This window comes from Ovis canadensis, chromosome 13, assembly GCF_042477335.2.
Source record: "Ovis canadensis isolate MfBH-ARS-UI-01 breed Bighorn chromosome 13, ARS-UI_OviCan_v2, whole genome shotgun sequence".
NCBI lineage: Eukaryota > Metazoa > Chordata > Mammalia > Artiodactyla > Bovidae > Ovis > Ovis canadensis.
This window is the reverse complement of record NC_091257.1, coordinates 57,542,147-57,557,955: the sequence shown is the minus strand read 5'-3', so window position 1 is coordinate 57,557,955 and position 15,809 is coordinate 57,542,147. Positions and strand designations below refer to the sequence as shown.

At 55.1% G+C, this 15,809-nt stretch overlaps 1 protein-coding gene across 2 annotated transcripts in view; it reads left to right on the top strand.

The window, feature by feature from the left end:
• Positions 1–12,092, top strand: part of ACSS1 (acyl-CoA synthetase short chain family member 1) — a 44,094-nt gene extending 32,002 nt beyond the window's left edge. Inside the window, exons 6-14 of one of the 2 annotated variants that reach the window (XM_069546520.1) lie at positions 1,692–1,839; positions 2,765–2,902; positions 5,083–5,175; positions 6,054–6,166; positions 6,373–6,499; positions 7,057–7,184; positions 7,260–7,323; positions 9,249–9,367; positions 10,622–12,092. In XM_069546520.1, the coding sequence (XP_069402621.1) occupies positions 1,692–1,839; positions 2,765–2,902; positions 5,083–5,175; positions 6,054–6,166; positions 6,373–6,499; positions 7,057–7,184; positions 7,260–7,323; positions 9,249–9,367; positions 10,622–10,801 (1,110 nt within the window). In that variant the 3' untranslated portion in view covers positions 10,802–12,092. The remainder of the gene's footprint in view (positions 1–1,691; positions 1,840–2,764; positions 2,903–5,082; positions 5,176–6,053; positions 6,167–6,372; positions 6,500–7,056; positions 7,185–7,259; positions 7,324–9,248; positions 9,368–10,621) is intronic. The other variant, XM_069546521.1, reaches the window with a different exon arrangement.
• Positions 12,093–15,809: the final 3,717 nt, after the last annotated feature.

Here is a 15,809-nt window from a genome sequence, read left to right as displayed (position 1 = left end):
GGATGTGAGCAGGCTTCGGGGATGTGAGTGGTGGTGTCGGGGTGCCTTGCTGGTCCCGGGCACCTGCTCTCCTTCCAAGAATGGCAAGGAGACAGAACACCAGTCTCTTGAAAGACGTGGCACAGTGGATATGCATTGTACTAAAACCCTCTCAGTCTCAGGATGCTGTGGGCTTTGGAGTGTGGGTGTCCTGCTTCACTGGTGGAGCGGGAGTGCTGTTTCCTTGAGATTCTGCCTCGGCTCACAGCTCTGCAGGGTCCCGGCCAACTTGGGACCACTGTGCTGTTTGGGAACTACTGGGGGACCTCAGGGTGTGTCTGTGGCAGCAGGAGATGGGACTGCTTGTCCAAAGGTTAAAAAACACCTTTACTGCAAAAGAGAACACAGACACAGGGACTTCTCTGGCGGTCCAGCAGTTCAGACTCCATGCTCCCAATGTAAGTGGTCCAGATTCAATCTGTGGTCAGGGAGCGAGATCCTGTATGCCGCAGCTAAAGATCCTTCAGTGAAGACTAAAGATGCTGCTTGCCACAACCAACACCTGGCCCAGCTAAATAAATAAAACAAAAACACAGATACAGAAAACCATCAAAATGAAATGTGTGATTTCACAAATGATTGCTCAACAAACCTACTTCAGTCAAAAACTGGAATACCTCCACCTGACACGGAAGCCCCTTCCTGGCCCACCTGATCCCAGTCCCCCTGGCCCCTCGACGTGCATCCGGGTTTTATAGTGTCCCTGCCCCGGTTTCCTGGTTTTGTCACCCTAGCGTGCATCCCTAGATACTGAGGCTTACTATTGTCCACTGATTGTTGTTCAGTCACTCAGCTGGGGCTGACTTTGCGACCCCATGGACTGGCATGCCAGGCTTCCCCGTCCTCCACTGTCCCCCACAGGCTAGTGGTTGCGGGTAGGCCATATTTGGCTGGTGGATTTCGCTCCACCCTGTCACTGCCTTAAGCGCTGTCCATTGTGGTGCCCAGCCCTGTGTCCCTCTGTCCCTTTGTCTCCCACAGACGGGCAGGTGGACCTGCAGACTGAGTCAGGCTCAGGTTTGAGCCTTTGGCAAGAATAAGCAGACGGCCATGTCTCAGGCTCTTAAAAGCTGATGAGGCTTGATGTGTTTCTCGGTCGATTTGGCTTTTGTTTTTTTGCCCTTTTTAAAAGATTAAAAAAAAATATGGCTTAACTTAATATGGAAGAAAATGGCAACCCACTCCAGTAATCTTGCTTGGGAAATCCCATGGACAAAGGAGCCTGGTGGGCTACAGTCCATGGGGTCGCAAAAGTCAGATATGACTTAGCGACTAAACCACTAAAGGCAGAGGTGCCCTTATTTTAGACACAGGACTGCATGGAGTTCACCTGTGGGTACACGTGTGGCTCCCACCTGTGTTAGGATGCAGGCTTCTCCGGCTCCCCCAAGGCCCTGACTTCTGCCCCGCAACCCCACCTCAGGGTCAGTGCTGGGTGACTCCCGGCACATGGGTGGGCTTTGTGCTGTGGAGTGTCCTCTCTGGGGTCTGGCTCCCTCTGCTGTCCCCAGTGGCCGTCTCCTCACCATGGCTGTTCTGCCCTGAGTGCTGCTCTCGGGGGCTGTGGTAGCAGCCGGGCTCTGACAGGACACACCCAGCGATGTGCAGGAACTGCTGCCAAGCTCTTGATAGCCCCTCCCCTGTCTCTGCAGCTTGTGTTTGACTACCGGCCAGGTGACGTCTTCGGCTGCGTGGCTGATATCGGCTGGATCACGGGACACAGCTATGTGGTGTACGGGCCCCTCTGCAACGGAGCGACCAGCGTCCTTTTTGAGAGCACTCCAGTTTACCCCAATGCGGGTGCGGGCTGCAGGAGGGGCCGGAAGGAGGAGCAGAGGTTGGAGGGTGTGGGGCAAGTGGTGGAGAGTTCCGGTGACAAAGCTGCCAGGCCGGGCCAGGTGTGCAGAGGGGTCACACGAGCAGTGGAGAGGGTCTGACCTCTGAAGGCTTCAAGACACCACCCACCCTAACATCTCTCTCACCTCTGTGGCCACCTGACCGGATCCTGCCCTTCCTCGAAACCCAGGCCAGTGGCCAGCCTCCTGGGTCCCCTGCTGCCTGTCCTTCGGGCTGTTCGGGCAGTGTGACCTGGAGCCGATGCCATGGAGTGGCATTCCTTTGAAGACCCCCATCTTGCTCTCCTGGCATCTCCCTCCCTCATGCCACCGCGTCCTCCAGTGTCTGTTCAGATGAGACCAGATGTTGGAAGTTGTGCTGAGGCTGTCGCCCAGGCAGTCCACGGCGATGATAGCTCTGTGCCCAGAACTTTGGTCCCTTGCCTGGGTCCTCTCCAGCCTCCTGCAGAGGCCAGCTGTGCTCCTGGAAGACACACAGGGGGCCTGGCTAGGGATGGGAGGCACGTCTCAGGTGGCCTCAGTGAGTTGGGGGTGATAGGGCCTGTGCATCCTGTGTGTCACCGCTGCTCCAGGGAGCACTGGTCACCTCTGGAGGCTGTTTATGTCCTCCTGGACGTGGGTTCTGCATTGGTGCTACTTCACCGTAACATCCCTTTGACTGCTTCCTTGCCGTGTCACGTGGGTCAGGACGTGGGCTGGCAGGCCCAGGGCCAGGCGGAGGTGGTGCACAGGGAGCCCCTCCCCTTCCAGCAGTGGTGCAGAGTGGGTTTCGTGGACACTGTAGGTGTTTGCATGCATCCAGCACATGGTAACGTGGGTCACCTCTGAGTGAGGCTCACGGAGGTGACATGACCCGGGGCCTCTCATAGGTCGGTACTGGGAGATGGTGCAGAGGCTGAAGATCAATCAGTTCTATGGCGCCCCGACGGCCTACCGGCTGCTGCTGAAGTTCGAGGACTCCTGGGTGAAGAAGTATGACCGCTCTTCTCTGCGGACCCTGGGCTCAGGTGAGCGGCTGCAGGCGTGTGTGTATCGGAGCCGCGCAGGCCTCTGGGTGCTTCATCACAATGGCCATGTCTGCGCTGAGTCCACTTGATGTGGCCACAGCTGTAGAAAGCAGATGTCCTCCCTGGAAGCCCTCTTCCGGAGCCCACAGCCGTGGAGGGACTGGAGCTCAGCACTGCGACCTTGGCTGTGCTCCGTCTTCATTATGAAAACTCAGCATTGTGGGAAGGTCAGGCCCTGGCTGGTTCCCCACTGCTGCCCGGGATTTTACCCACTCTGTTCCCAGCACGGGCATCTGTGCCGTTCTGTCCTTGGGTGCGTGTCTCCAGGCAGGGATGGTGTTGCGAGATTAGAGGTTACCTTCACTTTTATGATAATTTGGATCCATGTCACCAGGTCACGTGAGGACATTTTGGAAAGGTAACCTTGAGTTGAGGTGGTCCTTGGAGGGGGAAGGTTTCAGGCCTGTTCTCCCGTAGGGGATTTAGTTGCTAAGGAAGCAGGACCAGGTAATGAGGGAGACGCTGCTTGAGGGTCTGTGTGTCCCCCAGGCCTGGCAGACTCCTGTGGGCCTCACTCCCTAAAGCCCATGACCAGAGCCACTCTCTCGGACCAGGAGTGTGCCGAAACCCCCTGCCCCAGGGAGCCCTCACAGGCTAGCCGGGCCTCTGTAACGGGGCAGCCCAGCCGCATAACCAGTGCCAATAGCAGAGGCCTGTGGGGTGTTCTGAGACCAGAGTATTGTTGAGGAAAATAATTAGTAACCAGTGTATAATAAGAATTGTTATTTAGTCGCTTAGTCGTGTCCGACTCTTTGCGAGCAACTAATAAAAATAGAAGAGAGTTTTATTCAAGCCAAGCTGAGGAGGCTAGATCTGAGGAGCTGCTCCAGAGAAGTATGTTGTTGCTAAGTCGCTTCAGTCGTGTCCGACTTTGTGCGACCCCATAGACGGCAGCCCACCAGGCTCCCCTGTCCCTGGGATTCTCCAGGCAAGAACACTGGAGTGGGTTGCCATTTCCTTCTCCAATGCATGAAAGTGAAAAGTGAAAGTGAAGTCGCTCAGTTGTGTCCGACTCTTAACGATCCCGTGGACTGCAGCCTACGAGGCTCCTCCGCCCGTGGGATTTTCCAGGCAAGAGAACTGGAGTGGGTTGCCATTGCTTTCTCTGCCAGAGAAGTATGGTTTTTAGCAATTCTATGTCTTATCAGAACAAAGTACATCAAACAAGTCAGGAATACATGCCTTCAAGGTTCTGAAGAAGCCCATCAGCACGTACACAGAGTCAGTACAGCCGTGGCCCTAGGAGAAGAGTCTTATCATCAAAGGAGTCCCAGTGTTGGCATCCCAGGCAGGAGGCATTTATCTCTTATCTCCTAAACTTCTGGTCGGTATGCCCTTTTCCCTGCTTTTTAATGACTAAAGCAGATTACAGGGTCTGTTTGACAGGCCACAGATGAGCTGTTGTCGTCAGCCTAAGTCCAAGTTAAATGGCTTGTGAGCCAGAACGACTTCCCCGCAACGACGTGTGGCTGCACCGGCAGAGGGGTGACCAGCACAGCGGCTCCTGCACTGGGACCGCTGCATGCTTTGGCCATCAGGAAAGTGCCATGACTCACTTTGCCATTCTCTGCTCCACGGACAGTTTTTAGCTGCAGGCTGCAGGAACACCCTCGTCCATTTTTCCTTCTGGGGCTGGGCGCTGCCTTCTCATCACAGAACGAGCATGTGTGGCTTTACTGCATTCTGCCAGCAGCAGGCGCCTAGAGCAGTTGCAGCAGGAGTGTCACTTCTAAACAGGAAGAGAGGGATTTCCCTAGTGGTCCTGTAGTTAGGACTCTGAGCTTCCACTGCAGGGGCATGGGTTCGGTCCCTAGTTGGGATGACCATAAACAAACAGGAAGAGAAATGCCTGCATCGCTCCCAAGCTGCACTCGGGTGGTGTATATGCTGGTGTTTCCTCCACACTCTTGCCAGCCTCTTGGTTTTTGACCCCCTGATATTGAAAATATCTCACTGTCATTTGTATTCTTCAATGGCCATAAAGAGGATGATTTCACTGCTTTCTCAAGTCTCCTGTGTGCCTTTCAGGACAACTAACAGGTCTGTTTTCCTCATGAAATCCGCTCCTTTGGTTTCAGCCCTGTGGAGTCTCTTAACACTTCTGTCTCGTATGGTTGCAGTGGGAGAGCCGATCAACCACGAGGCCTGGGAGTGGCTGCACAGGGTGGTGGGGGACGGCCGGTGCACGCTGGTAGACACCTGGTGGCAGACAGGTGAGCCTGTCCATCGGGGGAGGCTCAGCCCCATGGGCGCCTGGCATTTGGGGAGAGGAGCTCGGGGCTGCTGCTGCTCTGCAGCTCTGACACCTGGGTGTGAAGGCTTCCCCGAGCCTCCTTTCCTCGTCTGTAAGGTGGGGCCTGGGTGGGCGTGGAGGGGGCAACACAGGAGCCCACAAGGGTCCCGTCCATGGCGGCCCACCTCCTGAACCCAGCATAGTCTAGCCTGGGGCCTGCTGTTTAAGGGACCTTGAGTCTAGGATTAGATGTTAGTGGGAAAAGAAGTTTTATTTGCATTGTTTTGCTTTGATTTGCCCCTCTCCTCTGGGGTGTCTGACTTATCAGAATTTGAGGGCCAAGAGACCCCTCACTGAAGTGGCTGAAGTCTCATCCTTCAAGAAGCCAGAAAGAGATGTTCCTGGTTTGCAGGCCTCGTGGTTCAGAAAGGCCCTGGGTGTTCCCTACAGCGGAGCCCAGGTGGGCCTTCCCCTGCAGGTTGATGAATCCAGAGAAATGACCAGGGGCAGAACCTGGGGCTGTTCTCCCTGTCTGGGGTCCTTGCCCTGAGCATTCTTTTCCTCTGTCCTCCTTTCCGCTGCCCCCATGTCCCCATGACACAGGCTGGGGACCTCAGCTCCTGGGGCTGCCCTAGGTGTGTTCTTGTTTCCACAGTGGAGGGACCAGCACTCTAGCCTGGCTTCTCCTCAGACAGAGGTCCTTTTGTCACTGGGGCCATTTCCTTGCCCCGGATGGCAGGTCCTTCCCTCCCTCTCTGGAGCGCACCCTTGTGTGCTGTGTGGACCCAGTGCCCATGCGGTCTGGACGCACGTGTCAGTAGCCCCAGGCCCACTGGCGTTTCTTCTTACCCCCTGCAGAAACGGGGGGCATCTGCATCTCCCCACGGCCCTCAGAGGAGGGGGCAGAGATCCTGCCCTGCATGGCGATGAGGCCCCTGTTCGGCATTGTTCCCGTTCTCATGGATGAGAAGGTGGGCCACCCCTTCCACGCGCTCTGCCCAGCCCCACTGCTTGTCCTGCCTCCCTGGCCCCTCTGCCCTCTCCCCTCATGAGCCACCCGCCACAGGGCCTCCTCTTAGAGGGGAAAGCCCTCTGGGGTGCCTGTCCTGTGCCTGCGTTGGGCCCGGCGGTTTGGAGAACAGGAGATGGTCATTCCTTCGGTCTCCTGGGTCTGCAGGGAAATGTCCTGGAGGGCGGAGATGTGTCTGGGGCTCTGTGCCTGTCCCAGGCCTGGCCGGGCATGGCCCGGACCATCTACGGAGACCACCAGCGATTCCTGGACGTCTACTTCGAGACCTACCCCGGTGAGCCTTTCCCTGCTGCTGCTGCTGGACAGTCCCAGAACTGTTTCCAAGGGGCCGGGGGTTATGTGAACTGTCCCTATTTTCCTTTCCTCTGAGTCGGAAGTGGCCCTGCTTGGGGTCCTCCTGGGGGCTCAGGCTTTGGGCTCCCAGGAGAAGCACAAGGACACCACCCTGGCAATGACAGTGGTGGCCCCAGGCCTTCCCTGTCTCCCTGTTGTTGTCCTCCTGACTTGTGTAGTGTGGTTGGGCAGAAGTTCGCAAATACGTGTGCCAGTGGGAACTGATGCCCAGCAGTGGCAAGCCCATCAGAGACACTAATGGGGAAGCTGGAGTGGGCTCCTTGCAGCTCCTGCTTCCAGGCTCAGCCTCCGGCCATCTGGCAGCCGTTCTGCCCTTTACTGGCACCAGCCAGGCAGCACCTGGGGAGTGTCTCCCTGCGGGGGTCTGCTGGGGGGGAGGGTCTGCACTTCCTCCTGTTCAGGGGGTCTCTCGTGGAATGACGGGAGCCCTACCGGTCTTGGCTGGGAGCTGGGGCCGACTCCTGCGCTGTGGTGCAGGCTACTACTTCACGGGAGACGGGGCTTACCGAACAGAGGAGGGCTACTACGAGATCACTGGGCGCATGGACGACGTTATCAACATCAGCGGCCACCGGGTGGGGACCGCGGAGATCGAGGACGCCTTGGTAAGCACGGCCGCCGCTGGTCTGGGGGCTGAGTCTGAGTCAGTGCCTCACCTCTGTGTGTTCTGTCCTGCCCAGGCTGACCACCCTGCGGTGCCCGAGACCGCTGTCATTGGCTACCCGCACGACATCAAGGGAGAAGGTGCGTCCTCCACCCTCCGGCCCTGGGGGTGGGGCCTCTAGGAGGCATGGACTCGTGGGCAGGGCCAGGGCTTTCCCTGGGGTCAGGCTGCTGGCTCACCCCTCCTTCAAGCGGGGGTTTGGGGGAGGGGGCCGAACAGCACGAATGGTAGAAAAAAGTCTGGATTCTGCAGCGCCGCAGCTCTGTCATCTTTGAGGAACACTCACTTGTGGCGAGCAGCCCTGACCTGTTGGCCCAGCTGAGCTCGGGGCGCTTCCTCCTGGTCCACGGCTTCACCTGGCTACCCTGCTAGGGATCTGTGTGCAAGTGCCCCTCGCTGCCCACACGTGGAAGGCCCGGACTCTCTCTGGGGGAGTCTGACCTGGGTTCCCCTGCACAGTGATGGGCCAGGGAAGTGCAGAGCCCGTGACAGGACTGATCCTCACTGACATACTTTGTTTCAAAGCCTGCCGGTTTCTAAGTGGTGGGTCTGGGAAGGGACAGGCTCATCTGAGCTGTAATGCCAGGCGGGCAGTGGTGACACTGGCCTGGCCTGACCGGCTCTCCATGTTGCCCTTCAGGACAGATGGAGCTCTCTGTCTGGAGCAGCCCAGGCACACTTCCTCTCGGGGTCCTAGCGTCTCCAGCCTCCTGGCCATGTCTGCGTGCTGCTCTTCTATGAGTTACTCACTGTCTCTAAGCCAACCTTTAGGAAAACTGAACACTTATTAAGTGCTTTAAAAAAGCATTTTCAGTTACCATGAAGGACACACCTGTGAGGCTGTCTCCCTTGTGAACTGGCTGAGACTCAAGGTGGGGGTGTCAGGGGTTGAGGGAATGAGACAGGACAAGTCCTCGTGTGTGCGTCTCAGGGCCCTTGGCCCATGCCACGTTCCACCAGCCTCCCTTGCCTCCTAGTGGCTCTGGGTGTTGCCTGCCAGGCTTTGGGAGAGAATTTGTGTATTGGCTATGGTTATGTGCATTTTCCTGATTCCTAACACATTTGAGCATTTGTCCACTTGTAAAACATGAACAACAGAAACTGTGTGTGTGTTTTTCCCCACTCTCTCTGCATTTGACCTGACGGAGGAGAGCTCCCCAGGTCTCGTGTGATTAGGATGCAGTCCCTGCCCTGTGGGCTCATGTGCTGGAGGGGCCCAGGGAGAGGGGACAGGCAGCTGGATCGGCTCAGCGGGGATTGTAGGCATCTTGATCAGGGGTGGGCTCGGGGCAGGCATATGCAGGCCAGCAAGCAATATGGAGGCTGCATGTGAAGGGAGCTGCGGTAGGAGGGGGCAGTGCAGGTCAGACTGTCCAAAGTGACGCTGGGACAGTGACCACTCACACGGAGAGAAATGGAGTTGGGTCCATATGTGACATCGTAGTTAAGGAGATGCCCGGGAGCCCCTCTGATCCTTTATCGAGTACTGAAAACAAAACCTGGTGTTTATGCTAAACTATTGGTGACCAGTGCAGCCCAATAGAGCTTCTTGCTGAGCAATTCATCTGTGCTGTCTGCACAGTGGCTCCCAGCTGCATTTTACACTGAACTCATGTTTAAATAGCTTCGGATCTGATGCCCACAGGCTGGACACAGGTCCACAGACTAGTGCCTGGGGAGGGATTCCATGCCCGATGCACATGGTGGAAAGTGAGTCTCTGACAGCCCATGTCATGGCTGTGTCACAGGCGTAAGGACAGAGGTGAGTCACGGCTCCAGGGTCTCTCCACATGTGTCCGCCACCCCAGGGCCCTCAGAGGAGCTCCTGGAGTCACTTCCACCTTGAATGAAAATGGAAATGCACCTTCAGGGAGGCAGCTACAGGGACCAGTGGCCACGGGTGCATTGGCCTCTGATCTAAAACCCCTTTGGACTTAACGGCGATTGTGTGAAACATGCTGCCCTGGGTGGTGGTTCGTGGTCTGAACCTCTGCTCTCCTTCCAGCCGCCTTCGCCTTCATTGTGTTGAAAGATGACGTGGGTGATGTGGACGTGGTGGTGAAGGAGCTCCGGTTGGGGGTGGCCGACAAGATCGCCAAGTACGCAGTGCCTGATCAGGTCCTGGTGAGTGGATGCCCCTCAGGGGCCACCAAGCTGCTGCTTTTCAGCCTTCTTTCTGCTTTCTACCATTGACAGGGTGGCAGCAGGAGGTGGGTGAGGGGGTGGCTGCTGCATCCTCGGAGTGGGGGAGGAGATAGTGTCAGCATGGACAGAGCCCGGCACTCAGGCCTGGCTGGGTTGCAGAGTGTCAGGCATTGTAAATAGAGAGGACTGGGTCCAGACCAGATGTCCCCGGGCAGATGGGGAGATGCCACCAGAGTCTGCCTGGGAGTCTTTGCTGGGGTGGGTTTTGGGGGAAGACTGGGCCATCTTCTCAGCCCCGGTGGCTTTTCAATCCTTTCAACACCAGCCCACGACCTTCTTTAGCTGGGAGGTAGGACTCTGAGGCAGGAGGGCCCAGCCTCACTTGGTGCCACATGAGTGACACTGTTGGCCTGGTAACCAGAGCTTCACCTGAACTCCCAGTCGATGAACAAGTTTCTTTCTAAGGACCGGCCGCTGTTATAGGCCCTAAATGCAGTCCTTCATGTATTGCCTTGATATTGAATGCCTGTGAATGGATAATGTCAAATGCTAAGTTTCAAACACTGAGCAAGATGACATTTTCCTCTCAAGCAGCTCTTACTTCTTATGTTAGAAAAGCCAATTATGGTCCCAGCCAGGGGAGGAGACAAGGTGCCCCTCGAACACCTGGTTCTGCTGTCACCCGAGAGCCCTCCCAGCTTAACTGGCGGGAGGAATGGGTGTTGGCAGTGAGGTCCACCAGGTATGGGTAGAGCCTCCGCAGTGGAGATTCAGCTAACCCCCGGGCAGTGGATGGTTTCAGCTTTAGGTCCAGAAGGAGGAGAACAAGGGCTTCCCAGGCACAGCTAGTGATAAACAACCTACGAGCTGATGCAGGAGATGTAACAGATGAGGGTTCAATTCCTGAGTTGGGAAGATCCCCTGGAGGAAGGCACGGCAACCCATTCCAGTATTCTTGCCTGGAGCATTCCATGGACAGAGGAGCCAGGCGGGCTACAGTCCATGGGGTCACAAAGAGTCAAACATGACTGGAGTGACTTAGGATGCATGCTTGGAGAATAAAACTGGAGGCCACAGCCCCGCCGCTCTCTGCGTCGGGGGGCTGCACCTCAGCCATTCCTATTGGGTCCTCGGGGAGGGGTGTCTTCCTCCAGGACACCCTCATCTCAGTACAGCTGGACACCGGCTGGGAGTCTGAGCACCACCCAAAGGCTAATGCTGCGTCCCTGCCAGGTAGTGAAGCGTCTTCCAAAAACTCGGTCTGGAAAAGTCATGCGGAGGCTCCTGAGGAAGATCGTCATGGGCCGAGCTCAGGACCTGGGGGACACCACCACCCTCGAGGACCCTGGCGTAGTCACGGAGATCCTGAGCGCCTACCAGGAGTACAAAGACAAGCGGGGGTGTGCCAAATGATGGCTCTGCTGAGACCAGGCCCCTAATGCGTGTTCCTAGAACACAGCTCCCGAGTTGGCTTGTTCCTAGACGCCCCAGCAGAACCCAGACTGCCCTCCTTGTGAAGCCTGAAGTCCCCGCCTCCCCTCCCCGGGGACCCATGACAGGTCCTCGCCCAGGGAGAGCTTCCTCCCTCTTGTCCCGAATCTGGTTTCCTGGTGAAAAGTCCATCCCCCTGTCCCCCTGACAGCACAGGAAGGTGGAGCCCCTGTGTCTGCTCAGGTGGACTAGGAGCAAACAAACAGCAGTCATGTTTCCTCCAGATGTTTCTAGAAACAAAAGGTGAAGATTTTATTTTTATACTTTTATATTTGAGAAGAAACATGGTGCCCACACACATGCAGTGTGCTCTACTTGCACACACTCTTCTTAACAGTTACGAAAAGCTCCTTTTTTGCCTCCGCTCGTGGGGAAGCGTGGCGGGCTGGAGGGTGCACTTTGGGTTACTGTTTGGCTTGTTGGAAATGTAAGTTGGAAATGTTTGTGCCTCTGTCTTAACACAGCTATGTTGAAACCTCTCAAGCCCACAGCATCTATTTTTGGTGTGTTTCCACTTTTCTTGATTTGTGTGTGATGAAACCTAGCTGCTAGAAGCACCTGTGGGGATGGGTTCTGGTCCTGTATGTTTGTGCAGGCTGTAGTCCGGGATGATTACTCTCCCCTGGCCTAGGATCCTCTTAGCCGCCGGTTGGTGTGCTCCACTCTTGGGGCTCTTTAGGGAAGCTGGGGACTCACTAATGCAGCTGAAACTGGGTCCCCGCAAACCGTCCTACCTCCCTGCTCTGAGCCAGTCTTTCCCTTTGCCAGTGTGCCTTGAGTCCTCTGGACTTAACAAAATGATGGGGACTGGTAGGCTGCAAAGGGTCTATTTATAGCCAGGCACATGAGGGCCCACTTGTGGATCAAGGGGAGGATGGCCTGCTGAGCTGGGTCCCGGAGAACAGGGAGGGCTGCCCCCACCTGGCTCTGTGCCCCACAGTGGGTGGTGCCCTGCAGGTGTACAGGTGTTCACAGGGCATCGGGTTGCTTAACACCTGCTGTGGCCATGCTGGGTGGCCAGGCGAGGATTGGTGGCCTCGGCTGTAGCACACGGCTCTAACAGAACCACATACCTGCACCTGTAGCGTTTCACTGGACTTGGTTCATTATAGTCAGGGCACTACTTAGGAAATGACTTCACTATAAACTGGGACAGTGACCAGGGCCTCAAAATGATCTGCAGGGCCGTTCAAATAAAGCTTTATTTTGTTCATTCTCTTCTTTCTGTGGTGATGTTTTCTGATTTTAAAAAATTGCTATTCTTAGTTGCTAAATATAATCCTTGGAACAAAACTGGAAGAGACCGGTTCACTCAAAAGAGAAAACTTAAAAAATTCACTGTCTTCCTGGAGGAAGTACAACTCCAGGAACCTCACCTATCTTGGGCTGTTATTTGGCTAACTTAATGTGTCTTCTAGACCACTGGTGCTGGCCAATCACTAGTTACATGTGTCTAGTTAGATATGTTAAAAAACAAACTAAAAATGTAGTTCCTTGGTGGCACCAGCCAATGACGCTCAGGTGCTACGTGGCTGGGAGCTACCAGGCTGGATGACACAGACCCCTCGTCAGCCGTGGGGGCTGATCTAGAGCACAGAGCTCGAGGGGGTAGAAGCCCACCCAGGCAGCGACACCCCCCCCACCCCTCCGCCGCCCAGAGATGGACAGGAGTTGTTTCCTTCAGTGGATGAGAGGCAGGCTTCAGAGAAATACACGTCGAACAGGCGCCCTGAGAGGTAGGGATGCGAAATGCTCCTCAGAGCTGGAGCCCGGTGGCCCAGGGACAGTGTCCCTCTGGAGCCCACAGGCGTGGGGAGGAGGCTGGGAAGATGCTGAATTTATGAAGGTGGCTCACCAGGAAAAGACCCGGATCTACCTCTGGCTGCCTGGGAAGTCCCAGCCACAGCAGTCTGGCCCCAGGCAGGGCAGTGGGAGAGGGTTACAGGGCGACTTTTAACAAATCCAGTTACCCAGCGTCCCCTTCTGGTAAAGCCACCCTGATCTCGGTCTCCTGAGGGCTTGCGACCGTCATTCCCAGGGAAACCATGTACAAGCCTTTGTGTCCTTGTCTTTTGAAGTAAAAGGCTGACTCAAGAGTTAATGACTGGGAAATGTGAAGATGTAGAAGCAAAGAATAGCTCTTGGGCCAGGGAGCTGTGATGGCAGAACTACCGAACTCTCAGTTCCCTGAAAGATATGGATAAACATCTGACACACATTCCTAAGTTGTTTTTACAGGCAGTAGATCCCTCCGCATGAAAACTGCTGATCCCAAGAACACAGACCCTAGACTGGTTGAAACCAGAAGGCTGATGATACTTGAAACTCCACCTTGACGTCAACTAACCTAACTCTCCATGAGCTGATCCTGCCCTGCCCTCTGAACACTATACCACCTTCCCACTCCCTCCAGAGGGGGGTCACCTGGTCTTGAAGGCATTAGACTACTCTTCCCCCCTTTGCCTGGCAAAGCAATAAAGCTACTCTTTTCTACTTCACCCAAAACGCAGTCTCTGTGTTTCTACTTGGTGCTGGGAAATAGGCCAACAGTGGGAATAGGCCAACAATTTCGGCAACGGTGGTATCACAGTCCTTGGCTATGTGATGTGTCTGGCCTCTAAGAGGACTCGGAGAGAGCTCCAGCAGGGCCTGCCTGGGACAGAGTGGGGCACACTGTCCTGCCTAACTCAGCCCCAGGCTTTGCTCCCTGCGTTACCTCTTCTGTCGAGACTGACAAAGACCCGACTTGGAGCCACCAACAGCAGAGAGCAGAGTGGAGATGGATGACTGATGGCGTGGAAGCAGAGCAGGGACCAGAAGGGACAGAAAGACCACTGTGCTGTGACGGCACAACACCGGCCTAACGGCAGATCCCGAGGTGACACAGGCACGCCAGGACACACGTGCTGGTCCCGTGTCACCCACAGTGGCTGCACTTGCAGAGCAGGAGTGGCAGTGTAAATGCTCACCACTGCCTCAGCCTGACTCGAGTGCGATTAATTCAAGTCCTCCCAGACTGACTTGCCCTCACCTCCAGCCCTCAAGATACCCCATGTCATTACGGAAATGCTTCCACGGGGCTTGCCTGGTGGTCCAGTGGTTAAGGTTGCAGGGGACATGGGTTTGATCCCTGGCCCAGGAAGATTCCATATGTTGTGGAGCAACTAAGCCCACACGGCACAACCACACACACCTACTGAAGTGCGAGCGCCTAGAGCCCGTGCTCTGCAAGAGGCCAGCGCACCCCAACCAAGAGTAGCCCCATCTTGTTGCAACTGGAGAAAGCCAGAGAGTAGCAGGGAAGACCCAGCACGGCCAAAAATAAACATGAGTTAAAACAAAAACACAACCACTTCTGCTGCTGAAGGGGGCCCTGCCAGGTGCTCGACTCAGCCCACTTCACCCTCACGGCGCCTCCTGTATAGACACTTGTCCCCACTTGGCAGAGGAGGTGGGAAGGTGGTAGAGTTGGGTTTGGATGGAGCCTGTCTGACTCTACCCTTGACCTCCACGCTCAGACTCCTCCTGAGAGAGCTTAGGGGAGCATCAATATTTAACTTTTATTTTATAATTTTGAAGGCATCTTGTTGGCCTTTGAAATGTTATCTGGGATGGGGAGAGCTGAGGCAGGTGCAGGCCCACAGTAAGCCTTCCAGGAGGCGTTGACTTTGGTCGGAGGAGGCAGGGTGCTGACCTCTAACCCGAGTTAAGGAGGTTTTCCCTTCATCATTGTTTGGGAATTCTGCTGCATAACAGGGTGAAGCCAAGCAAACAAATCCTTTCTGGTTTGTGAACACCAGTTGTCTTTGGTTTCACAGTATTTCATTTCACAAGTAAAACTTATTTATCCTGCTTGGGCTCCACAGAACTTCTTGAGTCTGTGGGTTGATGTCCACCTGAAGCAGTTTTAGAAATATCTCAGTCATTTATTGTATCTTTAAATATAATTTTTATTCTTTCTTCTGAGGACACAGACGTCTCACGTTGCAATTTCTCACATTCTCATCTCTCTTCCTGCCTTGGTCTCACCTGCCCTGAAGGAGCTGCGATAAAGGCTTGTATGTGACTTACTTAGGAATGTGATTCCAGGAACAAGTGTCAGGGATAAGGGTGTGAAACAGGAAAGCAGGCAAATGAGTGCCATGGCAACATTGCTGACCTCCCAGGACTCAGGAGTACTACACCTGGGTCTCTGAACTGGCTGGCCTCTCAATCTCCTCCTCTAGACCTGTGAATGCACTTGGGGAAAAAGTGGCTTCCAGCCTTGGGCTCATCTTCCCGAGCCTCTGTCATTCCTGGATCCTGATCACCATGCTGGGCTCAGTGGTGAGTTCATTGTTGTCCCCACTGTGGGTGTGAGTCTATCACCTAATCTGCAATCACAGGAATAGAAAGCCATGCATAATGTTCCTTACATGTGAAAGGTTCTGAATGTCAACATCCATTTCACTCAAGCATTTCCTGTGAGTTACTGAGGTTGTTTACATTACTACTTTGTATTGTTTATTCCCTCCCAGTACAATGTTAAGTATGTGTGCGTGTGTGCCAAGTTGCTTCAGTCGTGTCCCACTCTTTGCGACCCCATGGACTGTAGCCCTCCAGGCTCCTCTGTCCATGGGCTTCTCCAGGCAAGAATACTGGAGTGGGTTGCCAGGCTCTCCTCCAGGCACTGCACCTGCATCTTTGTCTCCTGCACTGGTACATTTCAAAGATTCCCGATGATCTAATGTGCAGCTAAGAGCTCCAGTCTTAAGGAGTGGTGGCACTGCAACCACAGCAACCTGCAGAGCATTTGCCACAGGGCGAACATGTTTATTTTCACCCTCACGTTATGCCTTTGGGTCCAGCTGCTGACAATGAAGGCCTCAAGAGACTGACTGTGGCGTCTAGCCGCTGGGACGGTCCTCCTGGCCCAAATGACTTGAGAGCA